This window comes from Malurus melanocephalus, unplaced genomic scaffold (assembly GCF_030028575.1).
Source record: "Malurus melanocephalus ecotype Western Australia unplaced genomic scaffold, MMel_1.1 scaffold_37, whole genome shotgun sequence".
Lineage (NCBI taxonomy): Eukaryota > Metazoa > Chordata > Aves > Passeriformes > Maluridae > Malurus > Malurus melanocephalus.
The window spans coordinates 1,435,932-1,455,632 of NW_026623269.1; the positions used below are offsets into that span (position 1 = coordinate 1,435,932).

Below are 19,701 nucleotides of genomic sequence, written 5' to 3' on the forward strand. Positions count from 1 at the left end.
TATAATCAGTGGCAGTTTATTGCCTCATACAAATTTAACCAACATGGCAACCATGCCAAAGGAATTAAAACATTTTCAGGACATATGTACAGACTGTACATTTCAGAAACATCTGAACAATAAAAATGCAAGAACAATCTCTGCATTACAAATTAAACTAAACAAATGGTTTCAAACCGTSAATGCATTGAATGGGTTTACAAAGGCACTTCCCTACCCAAAATAGGAAATGACAATCTGCAGCCTAGAGGGAGGTTGGAGAAGAGTGCTCATCAACTACTGCACAATCTCAACTTTAAGAAAAAATAAGCAGGATTTAATCAAACATTTATAGGATTCAATGTGATCCACTTSTGAAAGAATTCACACAGTCTCATCTTTGTTTTTCTGTTGCTTTTCCTGGCTCTCTCGTTCTGTACTTTGGCTCCTTCGACGGTCATGTTTGTCAGAATGGTCCTTGCTATCACTGTGATCATGTTTGTGGGAACGTTCTTTGCTTCTGCTACGCTTCCTAGATTTTTCTTTGCTGGGACTCTGATCTCGTTTCCTGGACTTCTCAACACTATCTGTTCTTCCTCTGCTTCTGCTTCTACTTCGTTTATTTGACTTCTCCTTATTTTCATTTTTATGTTTACTTGATTTTTCTTTGCTCCTGCTTCTGCTGCGCTTACCTGTGTTCCTGCTTCGGCTCCTACTCCTATGCTTTCTTTCCCGGCTTCGACTTCTACTATGCTTTCTCTCTTTTTTGGAATCCCTCTTGTCGTCACGRTGTTTCTTTTCATCTTTGTCATCCTTGTGTCTTCTCTCCTCTGTATCACCCTTACTTTTCCTTTCTTTTGACCTTTCTCTAGATCGATCTTTTTCCCTCTCACTACCTCTTTCCTTGTCATAATCTCTCTCTTTTTTCCGACTCCGTTCATTTTCYTTCTCTCGCTCCCTATCCCTGTCTCTTCTATCTCCTTTCCTGTCRCGACTTCGACTCCGGCTTCTGTATCTGTCCCTGCTTCTGCTTCGCCTCCGTTCCAGTGAGCGATCAGTACTTCGAGATCTCCGCCTTTCTTTTTCTCTCTCCTTTGCTTCGCGTTCTAATCTCTGCCGTTCTCTTTCTCTTTCTAGTTCTCTATCAAAACTAGAYGATCCATGGCCTTCCCGATGGTGACTTCTGCTTCTGGATCTTCTGGGAGATCTCCTGGGACTGATGGATCGTGGTCTTGGAGACCTTTCAAAATAGAAGATATTCTATGTGAAACACCTCCTTCAAAAGTTGAGACCCTCTTTCCTTTGCAATTTATACTTTACATAAACAGACTGTATTGTATCTTAAATACCAAATATCATCTGATTATTTGTGTCTACTAGTATCCACAAAATGTTGCCTTAAAACCTAAACCTAGCTCAGTGAAAAGACAACTTGCTGCCAATAATAAATAGTTCAACATTGAACTTTTAATATTCATTTTTAGAACAATGTGTATACGACCTTGAACGTCTACGTTCTGCATGCCGGTCTATTTCTTCCATTCCCTCCTTGCCRTCCTTCTTGATTTTTCTGGGTCTGCTTTTAATTTGCTGGTCAATGGCTTTCTGGACTGGCACAGGAATTCTTGGAAACAACGTGGAAAACCATTCAAGCTTAGTGAGGAAGGAACGAAGCATTTCCCCGATGGTCATGACACAACCCCCACCTGCCTTCACATCCAGGTCCTGCAAAATACAAGCAAAAAATATCCTGATGGTCAAAAATACTCTTCACTGATTAAAAAAAATGCTGCTACATTACTGTCCTATTGAAGTCTCATGATTATGAAAGTTTACTTGTCTCATATTCTAATACATTTCCTTAGAAAAATTCAAACTCTGCACCCTTTGGATTTGGCAGAATGTTACAGACAGGGAATGGGACTTAATATATATGCATGCAGGCACATACTAATCCTGCAGCCATCTGGATGGTAAGGGACTGTCGATGAAGAGATTAACGCAAAATCCCCTTACACAGTCTGGTTATATGGTATGATCTTGCATTGTATTTAAATGCCACAAAGTTGAGAAGTCCTCTGAAACTATATTTAATACTCCATTTTGTGGATGTACAACTGCGTACCATCATACCCAACCCTGTGGCCTAAATCATAAATGAACTACATCATTGCCTATCTAAAAATGATCATAGGAAAACCTCTAGTACAAAATGGCATCCTAAGAGAATTGGAAGCAATAGCAAACCAACTGCCATGAAGCAGTGAGGTTTCTAATTTAGAAATATGCAAAAAAAKAAATAAATGAACAAATAATTGGAAACGCATAATCCATGATGACCATTGTCTCTGAAAAGGGTCATTACCGCATGAAGGCCTTCTTGCTATGCCCTCTCACAGCTCAGGACATGTTAGTCAGCTATTGTCAGTCCCAAACCTATAGTGCAAGCACACAAGGAAAGTGAGATTTGTTATCTAAACAGGAAGAGAAAATCTGAACGTAAAACTGCTTGCACTCACACACATTTAAGTGTTCAGATATACAGATTTTCCAAATATAATCGCTGCAGAGATCTAAAGAAGAAAAAGAGGAGTTAAACGTAGCACCTGGAGAGTACGTACAGTTAAACAAAATAAACATAAGAAGCATTTTGAAAAGTAACTCTGTATCCTGGGACGGTTTTCACAGCAGCATGACAAAAGATGAATTGCTTCCACATATTTAAGAACTGGAGGGAAAAAAAAATCCTGTAGGTTTAAGTAATTCCATATATAAAAATTTGCTTCATCCTATTGAGCTTGACCAGGACTGGTATGAAACTTAAGCAGCCCCAAGCAGTTTTTCTACATAATGCAAAGCTATTGATAGCATCTGGGAAAGAAACACTAATTCAAAAAATATATTGGGAGATTATAAACAACAAGAAATCACAAACACATCTTGATAACCAGTGCCTGCAAGAACTGAAATGTATAAACTAAAGAATGTGTTTTGAATAATGAACCAGTTAAGACCTGCACAATGCACTGTACTTGTGACTGCTTTACTGTCCTCAGAACTGAGTTTGTGGGACCCTGAGAATGAAGCAACCCCAATCCTTCTCATAARTTACAGTCCAACATAGTGAAGAAAGAGTTCATATTAGCTAGCCCCACCTGGGGGAGAGGGACATGACAGTGATTCAAGCAAAAGTCAAATACGGTTTCATTTTTGTTAAAAATGTACTATAGCACAGGTTACCTGAAATAACAGCTATTTCCTTGGCATTGTGTTTTTGATACTTCGCGTGAAAAGAGCTGTTTAAATACACTGCACTGCAGTCAGATACAGGTATRATTAACACTATTTTTAATACCAGTATTTGGACATCACTTTCAACTACATTTGAAATTTCATTAAGTAGATGCCTACTGAAGTCACACTGAAGATGGGAAGTGATCCTTCCTGTTCCATTCTTAAACTTAGGATGTAATTTAAAACCTGCTCAATAAATACAAATTGCAGCAGTATATAGCAGACTGTGTATGCAACTTCATAGCCCAAGAAACCTCACCCACCAGCTTCCTACTTTTTCTCCAAACAGTAAAACAGGACTAGGATACCAAAGGTATGTGACTGCATAATAATGCAGCCTCTTTACTGGATTTCTTCAGTTAAGAATACACATCTCTTTATCTGCCCCATTAACAAACACATTAAGGTTCCATAAATAATGYCACCTTATGCAGTAATCAGGCTTTTTGTTTCTCCTCTGAAGAAATCCTGGGTTTTGTTATACCAGGACATGAATAATAACCACAGAGATTTTTGGCAGTATTTTCCAAGGTGAATGTTGGTTTCTACCATATAGTTCCCACTCTTTTATGTAAGCATCAATTCCCCCATCCCAGTAATAAACAGATAATACAAATTTAGCACACTGATAACTTACTACAACCTTACCTAAAAGTAACTATGACTTTAGAAAACACACAGAAGACACGTCCACACATCCTGCTGTCTGCATTGTAATTCAATATGCCTGTTTCACATGGCTTTGTAAATCTGACACAGTAACATTTTAAGCAATGAAAAAAATCYGTTAGATCTTTGAAATCTAAGAGAAATAACCCAGGTCCCAACTCAAACCTGTTTCCTGCACTAATTAATGTTCATTATGTAAACAAGAACATAACATTGTAACATTCAAACTACAGTAAGTCTTATCAAGCAACATTTAARCCTTAAGTAGTAACAGGAAAAGAAACAAAAGAAAACAAATTATTACCCTCGCCGACATACCTCTTCATCATCAAGAAAGGATTCAAACCAGTCCCATAGATCTGTAGGTGGCTGTGTGTACCTTTAAGCACAAAAACATGTAAAATTTTATTATAGCTTCCTGCWTATTAGATCAGTTATCAGTTGATGATATCGATACTTACCTAATATACATAAATCCAAGAGCCCTAATATATGGGGAGTCTGTATGAGTGATAAGGCCCATCACTTGCTTACGAGTGAGCTTCAGTGTAAATAATTTGTAGAGCAGACAAAAGGCAGTAGATACAATTCCTCCAGTTCCAACACCACGTACCTTTCAAAAGCAGAAAGTTAGGTGAGGATGCAGGAAGTCACAAAGACATTATCCCAAACCTACAAAAGAATATGAGAACTAACACAATATAAAATCTCAGTCTACAAACAAAGCTATGTGGAAAAAGTAACACTCCTTACATCCACAGCTATAGAAGCAAAAAAAAAATATATATCTACTCTTGGCAATAAATGTTTTATATCTGAGCCAACATACAAGCAAATTTTATCTATGTTTGGGAAGGTTATTTACCAGACAGAAAAATTTAAGAAGGCACGTACTTCTACTTACCCCTCCACACATCCCTGTCTGGCCTGCTGTTTTTCTGCTTCCCTTTTCCCAGGGTTCAACATGTGTAACCTGAAAAGGTGAGGTGAGGGACAGGAAGAAAAAAAAAAAAAGAAAATTACGGTTACAACCTCCATTATGTTTAGGTGCCTGTACAAGTCTAATTTAACAATGGATACCCTAAACCAATCTTAAAAGACTGTCTTCTAGCAAATTCAAGATCAAGTTTGCTTTGTTATTAAAGCAAAGCACTTGGCTTTTCAAATTATCACATTAAGAAATTACAGCCAAAATCTTGAATGAAATTTAAATAAAATAAATCTCATAACCCCAAAGGAAGTATCCATGCTTATTCTATACTTTCAAATACTTTATGACTAAATCCCATCATTACTATTTCCTTGGATRATTAAACAACTGCCTTTATTTAAAYAATCTCCTTACAAGTTTAGTGATACCTGCTACAGTAGTCAAAACATACAGTCTCATCATATTCCTAAATGCCATCTCTAAAGTAAACTTAGCTAGAGATTTCTTTATCACTTACTATTAGGACAAAACAAAAATGTTCATCAAGGCTAGAGATTTCTTTATCACTTACTATTAGGACAAAACAAAAATSTTTATCAAGGGTAGCACTTTAAGATAAAGTCAGTGTTTTTTCTTTTACGCTACAGTGATGTTCTTACATAAAATGATTCCTAAGWACAAACAAGTAAAATCTGCCCAATTCAAGTCATGTTAGATACATTTAGGGATGAGTGCACAAGCAGTTAATCAACATCATTCCTAAAACTGCYTATGCTATATTTGAAATTCTGAAATTCAGAGAAGCAGTATCTGGCTCAATAAACAAGTATATTTCCTAAATAYGTGAACTTAAAATAYATGTAAAGGCAAAAAAAGATACAGYGGTGCTACACTGTATTGGGAATAAGAGTTCATGCTGTACAGTAGTTCACAAATTTAAACTCTTTAACAATATATGAAATAAAACCAATTACGTACACAATCACATGAAATYAGAGATACATTAACAGCAGAAATTGCTGAAATGTTTTTTTGAGTTTTCTACAGTTGCTGTCTTTGCCAAACAGGAAATATGAGGCATGCCAATACTGTAGAATTCAAAATCCCCTATGACTTCCTGTACTATCAGTATGAAAAGTTCACAAATACAACATAAATACTGCATATCCTTCTGGTTCTACAGTATTGCCTCTCACAGGAAATGAGAAGCATTTTAAAGTCAAAGGATTGAGCATAACACTATTGCAAATGCTAGTCTTCAACTTTTTTGATTAGTTACAGTCAATATAAACACACTGGTTTTGACAGGTATCAAATAAAAAAAATCCTGAAAAAAACAAAACCCTGAAAACAATATTCATTTTAGAAAGGAATATTTAAAGTTTTGATCCCACAAAGACTACTGTGTATGCCTAACTTGTTGGAAATACAAAGAWGAAATGAAGCTGAGGACATGTACAGGGCATTAAGGTCAGGGATAAAGAAAAAAAAGGGAAGTCCTGCACTTTGTGGATACAGGACTGAAACAGGAGCCCAGAATTACAAGTAAATTAATTCAAACATATTGAATTAATTCAAGTATCTGACCATATCTTCAAAGATGGTCTTTATCACTAGCTGTCTGCATGACTTACAATCACCCTTTCTAATAATCCAGCACTCAGCATTCTAAAATTGTCTAAAAGGGCCACCTGTTTTTTCAAAGACAGACAAATACACTTGAAAATACAGCTGCTATGATGGACATCACGCTTATTCAAAACAAAACCAAAAACAACCAGACAAAACAAAACAAACCTAACAAACGCCCTTATGGCAAGAATCAATTRTTCAAAAATCTTAAAACATTAAGAGAATTTAAATCTTCTTTATATCAATGAAGCAGCTTAACCATCAGGTTATCTTCTCCCTCATAGCCATTACTCAGGAGTGAGTAAGARGCTGAGTTTTCTCTTTTATTTGGCATGCAGTTTTGAGTCAGTAACTGTCAAGTCCAGTAAACAAATCAGATCAATATGCAGATTTTAATGGTGCATCAAAATTCTTCMCAAATTTAAAATAAAGCCACTTTTAAAGTGAAACAGTAAGAAAAATAAACTGTTTGATCTACTACTGCTGAGCTCTACCAGTACAAAGATGATAAATCACGTCAAATACTTCTTAGTGCATCTGAAGGGGTTCACTTCAAAAATTGAGTAAGTTCTCAAATTTTCTGAAAATGTTTCTTTTATAAATTTTTCAGCTCTAATCATCAATTACATGAGGAAGCTGCTGCTTTCCGTTCAGATATTCATGATTCTCTCACACATGCAGCAAGTAGTAAATTGACTGGAGAGATGCTTTGTCGACAATACAYGTTACACTAAGTATTAGAAGAAAAAAAAAATCAGCTCCAAATGACAGAGCACACGCAGAGAAATACAATCATTAAGTGGAAAAACAGTAGCATAAGTAAGCACAAACTGACAAAAATATCAAAATACTGTGGTGGACTTATTTTGCACACTTATAGCCCCTTAGGTAACTTGATTTGGCTTGGATAAATGTAACAAAAAGGCTACCTTTACTTTTTACAAATTTATTTCAAATACATTGAAACCCCCAGGCGACACAATAACAKTGTCAAGCAAAATGAATTCACCTGAAAAAACATGCCAATAACCACCAAAGCACAGGTGATTAGCTGAATTATCTAAGCTTAAATTATCTAAAATTTTGTCTCGTTATCAGAATAAAGAAAGTGGCTGCGTTGATTAGCGTTAATTATGCATACCTCTACCTGGAAGAGTGGCTTGATGGAAGCCTCGGTGCAAAACTGATTCAATCCTGCTAACAAAACAAGAACCGAGACATAGATGCCCTGATACAGAACACCTCCCCAGCACGTCCTACCTACGGCCAAGAGATGCACTAAAACCACCTCGTCAAGTTGTAAACTGAGTTAGGGAGGAGAGAATCCTAGCCTGTAACTGAGAATGAAAGCCACACGCCGACACGTACGGTCAGCACATCCCTTGTGTGTGGTTACACGGCGTGTTGGCGGCTCCGTGCTGCGGGGAGGGCTGGTCTCCCASAGCGGCGGCACATCTGCGCCCTCCCCGCTCTCTCCGGCTCAAGGCGCAGCCCTTAGACGGCCATTTCGCCCCCACCGCCCCGGCTCTCGCTGCCCTCTTCAAACCTAATTTACATCTCCGCAATTCSAAATCCGACGGGGAACACGCCTCTTTGGTGAAACTGACAGCGCAGCGCCTTGGATTGCTCCAGCTAAGCAACACAACCGGTATTYACTGCCATCCCTCACCGCATGATAAGGGGCGAAAAGGCGCGGGCCGCAACCAAACCGGGCCCGGCGCCAGCGCGGTCCGCGGGCTCACCTTGAAATAGATCTCGTCCACCACTTCGTGGTAGGTCTTGAGCTCGTARAGTTGCACCTTGAAGTAGGGCGACGAGAGGATGTTGGTGAGGATCATGGGGTTCAGGTTCATGGTCTTTTCGTTGCCCCACAGCGGCAGCACGTTGCCCTGCTTGCCCGAGGCCGCCGGCTTGGGGCCCCCACTCTGCAGCGGCTGCTGCACGGGCGGGACGGCGCCGGGCGGGTGCTGGGCCGCYTGCTGCCCCTGGCAGTTCGCCACCGCGGGGCTGTTGTTGGCCATGGCGGGTCGGCGCTCGGGGCGGGCGGGCCGCGCACACTGAGCGGGGCCGGCGGGCGCTGCCTCAGCCCCGACAAGATGGCGGCCGGGGAAGTGACGGCAGCGCCTTCCGGGGCCGCGTCACCGACCCGCGGGGAGCGGCGGGGAAAGGGCGGCGGTGCTCTAGTCCCTGCCCGCGGCCACTCCCGCTGGCAAAGCGCCCGTTCTTCGCGGCCCTTCCCGCCTTCGCTTCGCTTCATGGCTGGGGCTAGCAGGCGGGACATCACCGCCATAGGGAGCGAGGGGACTCTGCGGCCCGAAGGGGGACAGCTGCTGCCACCGTCACACGCAKTCTAGTAGATGAAGCCACCGATTTAACAAAGTGGGAAACGGATCCCGTCGGTCCCTTGTCGTTGGTAATGAGGTCACGGCACAGCCGGTGCTGCTTGCTTCTGCTTCCACAACAAAGGAGAAGCAAAGAAGTCATAGAATGACTTGGGTTGGAAGGGGATCTTGAAGACCGTCTAGTCCCAACACCCCCAGCCATAGGAAGGGACRCCTTCTTCCAGRCCAGGCTGCTTCAAGCCCCATCCAGCCTGGCCTTGAAGGGATGGAGGATCCACARTTTCCCTACTGGGGAAGGGAAAAGGAAGAAATGTTGGGAACATTCAGTGTGCTGGAGCCCCAGAATGCAATGATGGCCMGGGCACTCCATCCTGTGTGGAGTGCCCAGCCTGCTTGCTTGACACTAAAGCTGGGTACAGGGCCCACTCCTCTGCTCAGGACCTGGCTAAGCAGCTTCTGAGAATCCTGTCAGACACCCAGAAAAGAGTCAGTGTGCCCTGCTGCTCAATTCCAGTGGAACAGCTCTTTCTGAAACTAGTAATACTACATACAGACTTGGAACAGGCAGAATTAGGCTAATGCAGTTGAAAACAAACAGCTGAGAGAGAGTCACTGTTTACAYATAGCTACTAAGAGAAGTTCCGGTTTTGCCTGCAAAAGCAAAAAAAAAAAACCCAAACCAAACACAACTTGTTACATATTTTGGTGTCAAGAGAGACAGGAGGCATGATTTAGAAGAATTGTCGTAATATTCTAAACATAAAATGAATGCAAAAATAAACTGAAAGTCCAGTGAAATTACTGCAAATTGGGCATAATGTAGCAAAGTACATTCAGTTGTGCACACAGAGAAGGGCTCCCCATTGCTCAATGCATCAGGAAACAGGTACAAGGAGAAGTTGGTATGAAACCATCCAATCATCATGGGACTAGCATCATTCCCAATCATCATGGGAATAGCATCTCTACATACTAAAGCTAATCTAGATTTTTAATTTAGGAAAGAGGAGACAAGTACTGTTTGAAGTAACATTAAAACACCTTCACTTTTCCTTACACATTGAAACCCTACGAAACAGTGGTTTATTTTCATTACTCTGGCCCTTCAAGTACCTTAGAKCTTGTACTGTAGCAGAAAAATGTTCTTATCAGGGCCCTGGCAGTTAACCGTTTCTTTAACCTGCCTGTTCTGCTATCGAGGCTTTTCACCCCTCTTTTCTAGGAATAACCTTTTGGCCTCTTTTTGGCCTCCTCTTCTCATCTTGGCCGATTTCCAAAGACATTCACAAAATCTTCATTACTTACATGACTCAYGCATATTGATGCAGTAAATATCAAWTTAACAATCTTATATTAAAGAACTAACCATAAAAACGAATTCTAAGAAAGTGTCTTTATAACAGTGATCTCGTTCTGAAGGTAGTTAGCTAGAGYAGTAACTTTTCTTTGAGCGTGAGTGGTTTTGTTATTCTTGTTTAGAGCACTTCCTTAATTTATTTTGTATAACCACTTCAGTACAGCCCATACTTCTGTTATAGTTTATACTGCCCAAATTGTATTTTCGTGCATTTACCTTTTCCTGTTGGAATATTTAGCCAATATGTTCCAAACCTTAATATTTTTTACTCTCTAGAAGATCACATTTTTGTACTTTCACTCTTTGGTGGGATGCTGAAACCTCTGATATAGTTGCTCTWGGCCACATCCCACGAAACTGAAAAYGTTAGCCAAGAGTTGGCATATACATTTCTAGTATACTTTGAAATCTTAAAGGGCATTGAATTATGGTGTAATTTATCTAACAAATCTTTATCTTCACTGKCACCAGAGTCTGCCTCCTTCTAGGTCCCAGGCCTACACTATCTACTATACACTATAACCTTTATTAGTTAACAGCCCTGCCCTGTGATTGGCAAAAGCTTTGCATGCTGTAAACAGAAGAAACAGGACATTTGGAGCTACACTTTTCCTTTCTGCTTTCACCGTGCAGGCCCTGGTGTGGAAAAGGCTTACAGAAACCCTGCAAAAGACATTGATTTTGAGGTTTTGTGCTTTCTAACTTACTTCCCCAGACAGGGCTAGTTTACTGCATATTGCAACCACCATAATAGCGTGTTTCCCCTTTGMGGCGTTGCAAACACGGCTGCAGACATAGCAACACCTCAAGGGAGTAGCGTGAGGCGCGGTGAGATTTTGGGAGTTTAATGTAAAAAGGTAGGGACACCCCTCGCKGCTGCCAATCACCTTTAATTACCCTGAGGGAGGCAGGCACAGGTGGAGATCAGTACAACAGGCGGCCCCTCGGGCGGTTGTTGACGCTGATTTATGGTTTTCCACASAAGGGTATTCGGGAACATTCCCCCGCACTGAGGGCGGTCAGTRCGAGCTCCCGGCGCTCCCCGGACTTGGGGCGGCCCTTGTGCCAGGCGGGAGCTCAGCGTGGGWGAGAAGGTGGAGGGAGAGGCGCAGGGCAGCGGCGGGAAGGAGCAGGGGATGGCTGGGAAATGGCTGTGGGGAGCCGGGGGGCAGCGGGAGCCGGGGGGCTCAGGCCGTGGGTGCCGCGGGGGCCCTTAGGCTGAGGGGAGCCCATCAGGCCCGCTTGGCTCATGAGGCGGCGAGGCCTGAGGTGGGCTGAACCTCGAGCCGGGTTTTGGGTGTATATATATGTACACAAAAATACATTTTTTAATTTATGTGTAAAAGACCTTGTAGGGCAATGAAGTCGTGTGCAGGCTTGGCCTAGCTGCTTGGGTTGTAGTGTTTGGTTTAGTCTCTGTCTAGGTGTGCTGGATGGAGGGTGACAGATTATGAACTTTGCTTTTTTAGGTTTGTGTATAGTTTATAATTGTTTACATAAGGTTATTTACATCATTGTATGTGGAGAGAACAGCCTACTCCTGCTAATCCCAATGTTTTATTCATTGTTTGAATAGAACTCAGATCAGGTGTACCCCTGCTTAATTGGGACTCAAACAGCTCTGAAAACAGCAGACTCTGTAATTGGATGTTACAATGTTATGAAGTGCTTCAGAAAATAAGAGTTAACTTTTTTTATTTTAGCATTACCAAAATATTATGGATAAGAGCTTTCAAGAAGAAGAGTTTACACAAATTATTAAATTTACACCTCCTTTGCACAAACAACGCCACCAGTTCGTTAAAGATTTAGTGGAGAAATACAAACCTAAGAAGGTTGGTATGTTTTGTCTCTTTAGGTTATAAACTTGAAAGTAAGTTGACATTTGGTACTTCAGGAAGAAGAAATGCATAAATAACCTGTTGTCCTATTTACCAAACAACAGTAATGGAGGAATTGTTAAAATGGAATGGCCTTAGAAGACACCTCATGATATGTTGTTTTTCAGGACTGCATATAATTAATGTTATGTGATGGGAAGAGGAGAATATTTAAACAAGAAAAATGTCTTAGACTTGTTTCAGAGAGTAGGGGTATTCTGGTGTTCAGTTCAAGCTGCTTTCATCCTAGTTGGATTTTGCTCTCCAGTGTTGTTAGTGCTGYGTAGGATATCAGGTTTACCTCATCATTTGCATGGGTAGTTTCAGATGAGAAGTGACATTGAGAATATGGGATTACATGAGCCTAACTSATCTCCACTTTCTTAAGGTCTTGTGACCCTCCACCTGTGTTGTCATGTATGTTCCCCCCAACCAGAACTCGTTTCACTACTCACTGTGAGAAGTTCAGTTATCTAAGTAGCATTCTGTAGTGTTTGCTATCTTCCAATGTGTCCCCCCACTTCCTTCCCCAGAAGATCTTCCCAAGTCTGCAGTGTTTAACCCTTAAACTGATTTTAATGTCTTTGGKGGCATGCAAGAAAATGATTTACCTGCAGTGCTCTTAAGTAATCATACTTCTAGTAGCCAATAAAAATCTAATCCAATCTGTGAGGTCATGGCACTGCAATCTGCTTTCAAATGGAATGTATGTTGCATCTCTGTATAAAGGTCTGAATTTTCTGATTTTAGGTGTGGAAGGGATGGGAGGCTAAACTTTGCGTTTACACAGTGGATAGATAAGCTGGATCTAAACACCTCAGGATTTTTACACGGAGAGCAGCTGTGTGCTTCAGCCTTGACTGAGTTTGAGAAAGAACCGTGGGGGCTGGTTTATATAGTCAGCTATCTCTAGCTTACAGGAAAGAAYAGCTATTATTTGACTTTGCATCTGAATATCCCCAGAGTTCCCCACTGAAACATTAAACTGAGCCTGTTAACTTTTTTTATGCAGATTCTTTGCTGCTAACTTGGCTGCTGGTTAACCTCTTCTCAGTGTTTTGGAGGGAGAACAGCCCAGTGAAAATCAGTGGTGAACATGAAAATTCCTGCAGCTTTGAWACTTAAAGTCATACCTTACTGTTATTCATGTGGAAGACATTCTCCAGATTCAGTGGGATGTCCTACATGTACTTGTTTGTAGCTGTARTAACAAAAGGTTAATTCTTTAAAAAAAAAAATGCAGGATCTTCATATATATATTTTTAAAAAGAATTTTCAAATCTGCATCTATCCTGCTTGCTTGCAGCTCTAAGTGTTAGTTATGGTTGTGAAATGCTTTGTCATTACAAAGTTATTTTTGACATAAGCATGTCATTTTGGTTTTATGAAAGTCTCAGGAATTAGTTAGAAATATATAACATTTACATATTGTTTAATACCTAATCCACAGGTGGCAGATTTAGGATGTGCTGATTGCAGCCTTCTCCGGATGCTGAAATTCTGCAGCTGCATTGAAGTGTTAGCTGGGCTAGATATCTGCGCAAGTGTRATGAAAGAGAAAATGTAAGTTGTTTGATTGTTTTGAGGTTTKTATTTGTCTTGACCTAGTGGTGTGGTGGGTTCACCTTGGCTGGAGGCCTGGAACTCAACAAAAGCTGCTCCATTGCTCCTCAGTTGGACAGGGAGAGAAAATGTAACATCACCTAATGCAGCCAAAGGTCTGGGTCATGGAGAGGGCCTCAAGGTGTGCGTGTGTGAGAAATACGCTGTTTGGAAAGGCACTAATGCATGATCTGCTTATGCTTATATGTGACATTTGTCTTCAGAAAGATCAGTTTTGACCTTTTTGAAATGTGCATATAACTTAGTCACCATGACGGGGTCTTGCTCTTGTTCATTTTGAAATAGGAAGGTTAGCTCAGTGTGTGCTGTCTGGTTTAGAAGCCTCTAAAATTAGAGGTTTTTTTTGATCTTTGAAGCAGTGGTCAGATTGATAAACATAGGGTTCTGGGAAGCTGGTTAATACAATTTCAGTGAATATGTAGGATCYAGATGCTGATGTTCCTTTTGCTCTTTCTCAAGAATGAAGAGAAGTAACCTTTTATRGTTAATATTTATTGTGTGTTTTGTCTAGTGCAGTATTTTAGAATGAAATTTGCACATGTGCTTTGGTTTCTCTGTGTATTTTACTTGGAAAAAATAGGTAATATGCTTGTCTAAAACTCCCTAAAACCCTGCAAAGCTTGTCTAAGCCAGACTTACTGTGTGTCTGGAATTGAAATTTACCGGTGGCTTTCTTTCCAAGTGAGTTGAGAGTATAATGGAAATTTTTGTAAACACAGGAAAATTTCTGGATTAACTTCTACTCTTTCTATCCTGTTGTAGGTAGTTACAAGAAGTATTTGTATTACATTCTCTGTTTTATATTCATGTAAAGTTGTTAATCTGTTTGAGACTTAGGAAGTATCTATGTGGGGTGTTAGCTAGTTCATTTCAATGCACAATTTATCTTGTCTTAAGGTCTTTTCTGTAACATCATGTTTTTAATACTTTTGTAGGCATACACTGTCTCCTCTTCCTGTTGATTATTTGCAACCATCTGAAAGATCCCTAACTGTTACCTTGCATCATGGTTCAGTTGCTCATAAAGATCCTTGCATGCTTGGTTTTGACTTGGTGACATGTATTGAACTGTGAGTATTAAGACAGCATGAAACATTTTTCTAAGTTCATTRGAGCTGAGTTTGGAATTTTGTCCATACTGCAAACAGACTTGATCAAAGCTTTCAAGCAGAAGAGTGGAATTAAAAAAGTAAAAAGTTGAAGGGTGGTGTCTTCTGACTTGTGTTTAAATTAACCATACTAAGCAATTCAAGTAGTGCTTTTTGTGGGAAGAGGATACTCATGACAAAATAGAAAATGCAAGAAGATATTTGCTTGSGCAAAAAACTCTGCCGCCACTTGGCCACAGTGCCATTGCTCATATTGCAGAGCTGTGTGTAAAATTRTAAGTTACAGATTTGAGTGTGGGGTTTTTTTTAACTGGTTGTTAAGATTATAGTTGGGTGTTTTTAAACAGAGACATCATCTTATGCTTTTCAGAATAGAACACCTTGAAGAATCAGAGCTGGAGAAGTTTCCYGAAGTGGTGTTTGGTTTCATGGCTCCAAGCATAGTTGTGATCAGCACTCCAAATGCTGAATTTAACCCTTTGTTTCCAGGAGTGATAGTATACAGGCATCCAGACCACAAATTTGAGTGGAACCAAGCACAATTTCAAAGCTGGTAAGGCACTGAACATCATATGCTGACAGTTCTGGGTGCCCAGTAGTGTGAGAAAYATACAGCTGTGCATTTTCAGAGTGGTTCACGTATGTGGTTTGCTACTAATGAAGTGTCATCTCTTGATTTAGTGATTTCTTTGCTGTTGAGAGCAGTTAAACATATTCTGTGGATTTTGTATTTTATGACGGTGGTTTTTACTGTAACTGCTCCTCAAAAGAGATATAAAACTTTTACTTACTTTTTATATATCTTTGCTACAGCTAACTCAGTTGAAGTGTAAGGTATCAATTAACCTTTTTGCATAATACCCTGCTATAGAAAGTATTCATAAAATCCAAGAAGTAAGGATAATTTAATGGATCATGGCACAATGAAAGATTTTATGCAAATCATATGCACATGACATAGCATTATATGAGATCTATCATATCCTTAACATCAGTAATGTAATGAAAATAAAATAAAGAGGGAATGGGATTGTGTGGTAACATTCAGCTGTCAAGCAATTGTGGGAGAAAATATATGGTACAGTAAACAATGCCATGCCTCAAMAGCCAACTCTTGGTGTGTCTATCTTGGAAATTTTGCCCCTTAAACTATGTTGTTTCTGCTATACATTTTAAACCAGTGATTTTTGATTACATAGTTTTGCAAAGCTGGAAGCATGTATTTATCCATATATGACACTAAAACCTGCCTGTTGCTAGCTACATCAGAATACCTTAGAGACAATTTCTATTACTTCAAGTATTTAGATTTTGCTTTTAGGTAGATGTCAATTAAAAATGTTGATGTCACTGAAGGAAGTGGGGGGTTTTCAGCTGTAAACATGAGAAAGCCTTTGTATTGTGAAATACAAGTACTACAATATTCTCAAAAATACTTGAGATCTTAATTTAGTTTACTTCTTTTTCATTGAGAATGWTGCAGGTAAGTAGTCCAGTTTTGATTCCTTGCCCCATCTCTTTGTTCATGCTGGCTGATGTACTACAAGATGGTTTTCATTTAGATGTTATATACACTCTTGTAACCTTGATAAGGTAGACTTAACTCTTTATATAACAAACCCCACTTTCTCTATTAACTGTGATATAGGAATGTGTATGTTTTTTATGGGTTCTTCTCAAATAATTKTGTTCTTAAAAATCAGTAGTTTTTAGCTGACTCCCAAGTTGGTGACTAAGCAACTGAGCGTTAACATTCTGTGCACATATTTTAGAAGAAACATTAATGTTTGGATGGCTAAATTACTGATACTAAATGATTGTGGTAGGCATATTACAGCTCTGATACAACAAGCTTTGACAGTGCTTCAGGCATGGCAGTACTGTTAGAGAAATTAYGTTCAAGCATTCACAGCCTTAGCGTCTTGCTTCTCCTTAAGAATGMATCTTTATCACATGGAAAGATGAATATTTCATATAATTGGAATAATTTGTCTTTCTTAGGGCTCTGGAGACTGCTAGATGCTATGATTACTCAGTGGAATTTACTGGTGTAGGGCACCCACCAACAGGAATGGAGAAGGTTGGGTTTTGTACCCAAATAGGTGTGTTTATTAGAAAATGTCCTCAAMCTGGTCAGTCTGAGAAACCCACTGAAGCAGCTTACAAAACGGTAAGTATTATTTTCACAGTAAGTATTCTTTTCTTCCTTTAGAGGTATGAGTAAAGAGTGAAATTGTTTGTGAGTGCCTGTGAAGTGTTGTTACCATAGACTTCTGCTACCATCCAGTCTTCTCTCTGATTGTCATCAGAACAAGAGAGTTTCATTCTTTGATTTGTGTTTCCACCTGTACAGAAGCCTTTAACTTTTAGAGTACTTGCTAACAATGTGGATAATCATCTTTCGATACTCCTGTCCTTAGAATGAAATTTTTCCTTTCTGTCAGCTATACTATTTTTCCTCTAGTCATTAATTTTATTTATTATGTAGCTGTTGGCAGTGACACAGATTTTTCAGATACATAAAAAATTTTTAGAAAGCATTTCTAACTAAATGCCATGTCGTATAAATAACACTTCTTTCAGAGTTGACATGAAGTAATAATGCAAAAATAAATACACTCTTGGGGATTCTTTCAGTTTTATGAGGCCTTAAATTATTTGTTTCAGTGAACATTTCATGAACTCTGATATTTCAGCTCCTTGATATTTCATGAACTCTGATTTCAGTTCCTTGTATAAAAAATATATATAAATATCTTCAAATTACTTGTGACCTGAACTGAAATGTAAAGTGACATTATGAGTGTATCTTCTATGGTTTCCAAGCTATAAAAACGTTTGTAATTTAAGAATTTGAAATTTCCATGCATGTGAAGTGTCACCTGTCATCTACTGYCATTAATAGAATCATGAAGTGCTCTCTAATGCTCAACAAACATGGAAATACATCTGGATGACAGACATGTACTAGAAACTGCTTCATTATCTCCTGTTACAGGGGCATTTTGGAGAGAGTTTTGACATTGGTATCCTTAGAGTCTAAACAACAGTGTTAATGTTGTATTTCTTATCAAGTTAGTTTTTATTAGGCAACTGATTTATAGCAATAAATTAACATTTCAAGATGTATTTRGAAAGTAAGAAATCATTATAGACAGTGGAATTTGACAGGTAGCATGTTGGTGTAAAGCACTTCCTAGTAAACTGGTGGGAATGAGATTGCCTGCCTAGTTTCCTTAATTGCCTCGAGTATAGCTCAGTGTAGAACATACTACAAGTTCACAGATTTTTATGGCACAATTTATTTTCAGCATTCAGCTGAAAGCATATTTAATGTTATACTCTGAAAACAATAAATGATATGCTATAGTCTTGGTTTCCAGATGACAGTTCAAAAGTAATTTATAATCTCCCATCACTATGGAACTGTCCCCAGAATCTCATGATAAGTAARGTGAAAAGTAAGAGAATTATTAAAAAGAAGTCAAAAGTTGCAAGTCTTTAGCTTGCCTGATCTCCAAGGGTAGCTTGCAGGTATAGCCTATTGGGTTTTGGGGTGGTTTTTTTTGAGTACCATTAACTACCAGTGGTGGTTGTAATACAGAAAACCAACTCATGTTGCCTGTTTTTTCTGCTATGTGAAAATGTTGAATAAGCAAAACTGGATTGAATAAAAAAACTATATTCGTATTTTAGAAGCTTTTTTTGGACAGCAAATGTTCAAATCTGAGCTTGTGTTAGTGGTAAACATGCTATTATTCTTCTATGTTGTAAAGGTCTTCAAAGCAGTGTACCCAAGTCTTAAAGATGAGAAGTACTTGCAGAATGCAGTGATCAGTGAAGTTATTTTCACAGCCCAAATCATTAAGCACCGTATAATGTTAAAACGTGAGGAGTATGGTGATGATCCTGAGAGAAAATCCAAATTCCAACCTTCAGTGAACCGTTTTTCAGACTATCTTGGAAAACTGGTTGTTGAAAAGAACRTGGAATCTTTTGTCAGTGGAAATGAGGTTCACATACCTCTTGCAACCATCTTTTCCTTTCCCAAAGTGAATCGACTTTGTGGTACCTTTGAGAAGTTGTGCAAGCTTATTGCTGGCAAGGTCACACTGAGCAATGATGGTTCTGCTGTGATGTTGAATATTGAGCATGAAAATGAAGAAAATTAGGTCACAGATTTCTCATACAAAGTTCAGTGAAAGTAATGAAAATGGGTTTTTTTAGAAGCTGTTAAATGGTATCTTCTGTATGCAAACTAGACCACAAAATCTTTCCTAAATCTTCCATCGGTGGTATTTATCTGTCAGCACCTCACACTGAGTGAAGGTGAGTGCTTCTGACAWAGATAATAGTAACTTAAAGGGGTTTCAAGTAGACTATCAGGGGCTAAAAGGAAATAATTAGTTCCCATGAAGAAAATTAAGTATTTGTTTACTTTCTATTGCCTTATTGTAGCTATCATTACTAGATTATTTTTGGTACTGTCTTGTTAGCTTCAAGGATAGTTTGTTTTATCATCTACTGTGTTGTGGCCAATAATGTGAGTCAGACATAGGTTTAGGGCAAGTTTTTTCTTATTTTCTATAGAATTTATAGATGCCTTTTTCAAGATGAATACATACTCAGCCTCGAAAACCAAATGTTGTTCCAGCTGAATTGAAATATGAAACTTGGTTCTGTTTTTGGAAAAAAAGAGAAAAATTTAAAAAAAATTAAAGAACTGCTGTAATTGTGAACCTGGCTCTGGTGTGTCTGAAAAATTTTCTGTTTTCATGTGCAGCTGTTGTTTGAAACTGTAAAATCCAAATAGAGTAGATGGAAAAAATTTAACAAGAACAAAACCCCACAACACAATAAAAAAAAAAAACCTCCCATGCCACCA

General features: G+C 39.1%; 2 protein-coding genes across 2 annotated transcripts; one reads left to right on the top strand and one right to left on the bottom strand.

Moving 5' to 3' along the window:
- On the bottom strand, positions 1–8,621 carry PRPF38B (pre-mRNA processing factor 38B). The gene is made up of 6 exons (XM_057364280.1): positions 8,248–8,621; positions 4,847–4,915; positions 4,404–4,555; positions 4,261–4,321; positions 1,481–1,704; positions 1–1,219 (listed from the first exon to the last, which is right to left on the bottom strand). Exons 1-6 carry the CDS (start codon positions 8,524–8,526, stop codon positions 364–366), a joined length of 1,641 nt encoding a protein of 546 aa, XP_057220263.1. The 5' UTR covers positions 8,527–8,621; the 3' UTR covers positions 1–363.
- On the top strand, positions 7,969–19,584 carry HENMT1 (HEN methyltransferase 1). The gene is made up of 7 exons (XM_057364281.1): positions 7,969–8,153; positions 11,908–12,039; positions 13,535–13,647; positions 14,643–14,777; positions 15,187–15,369; positions 16,818–16,986; positions 18,593–19,584. The coding sequence occupies exons 2-7, from the start codon at positions 11,923–11,925 to the stop codon at positions 18,986–18,988; spliced, it is 1,113 nt and encodes a 370-aa protein (XP_057220264.1). The 5' UTR covers positions 7,969–8,153; positions 11,908–11,922; the 3' UTR covers positions 18,989–19,584.
- The last annotated feature ends 117 nt before the right edge of the window (positions 19,585–19,701 follow it).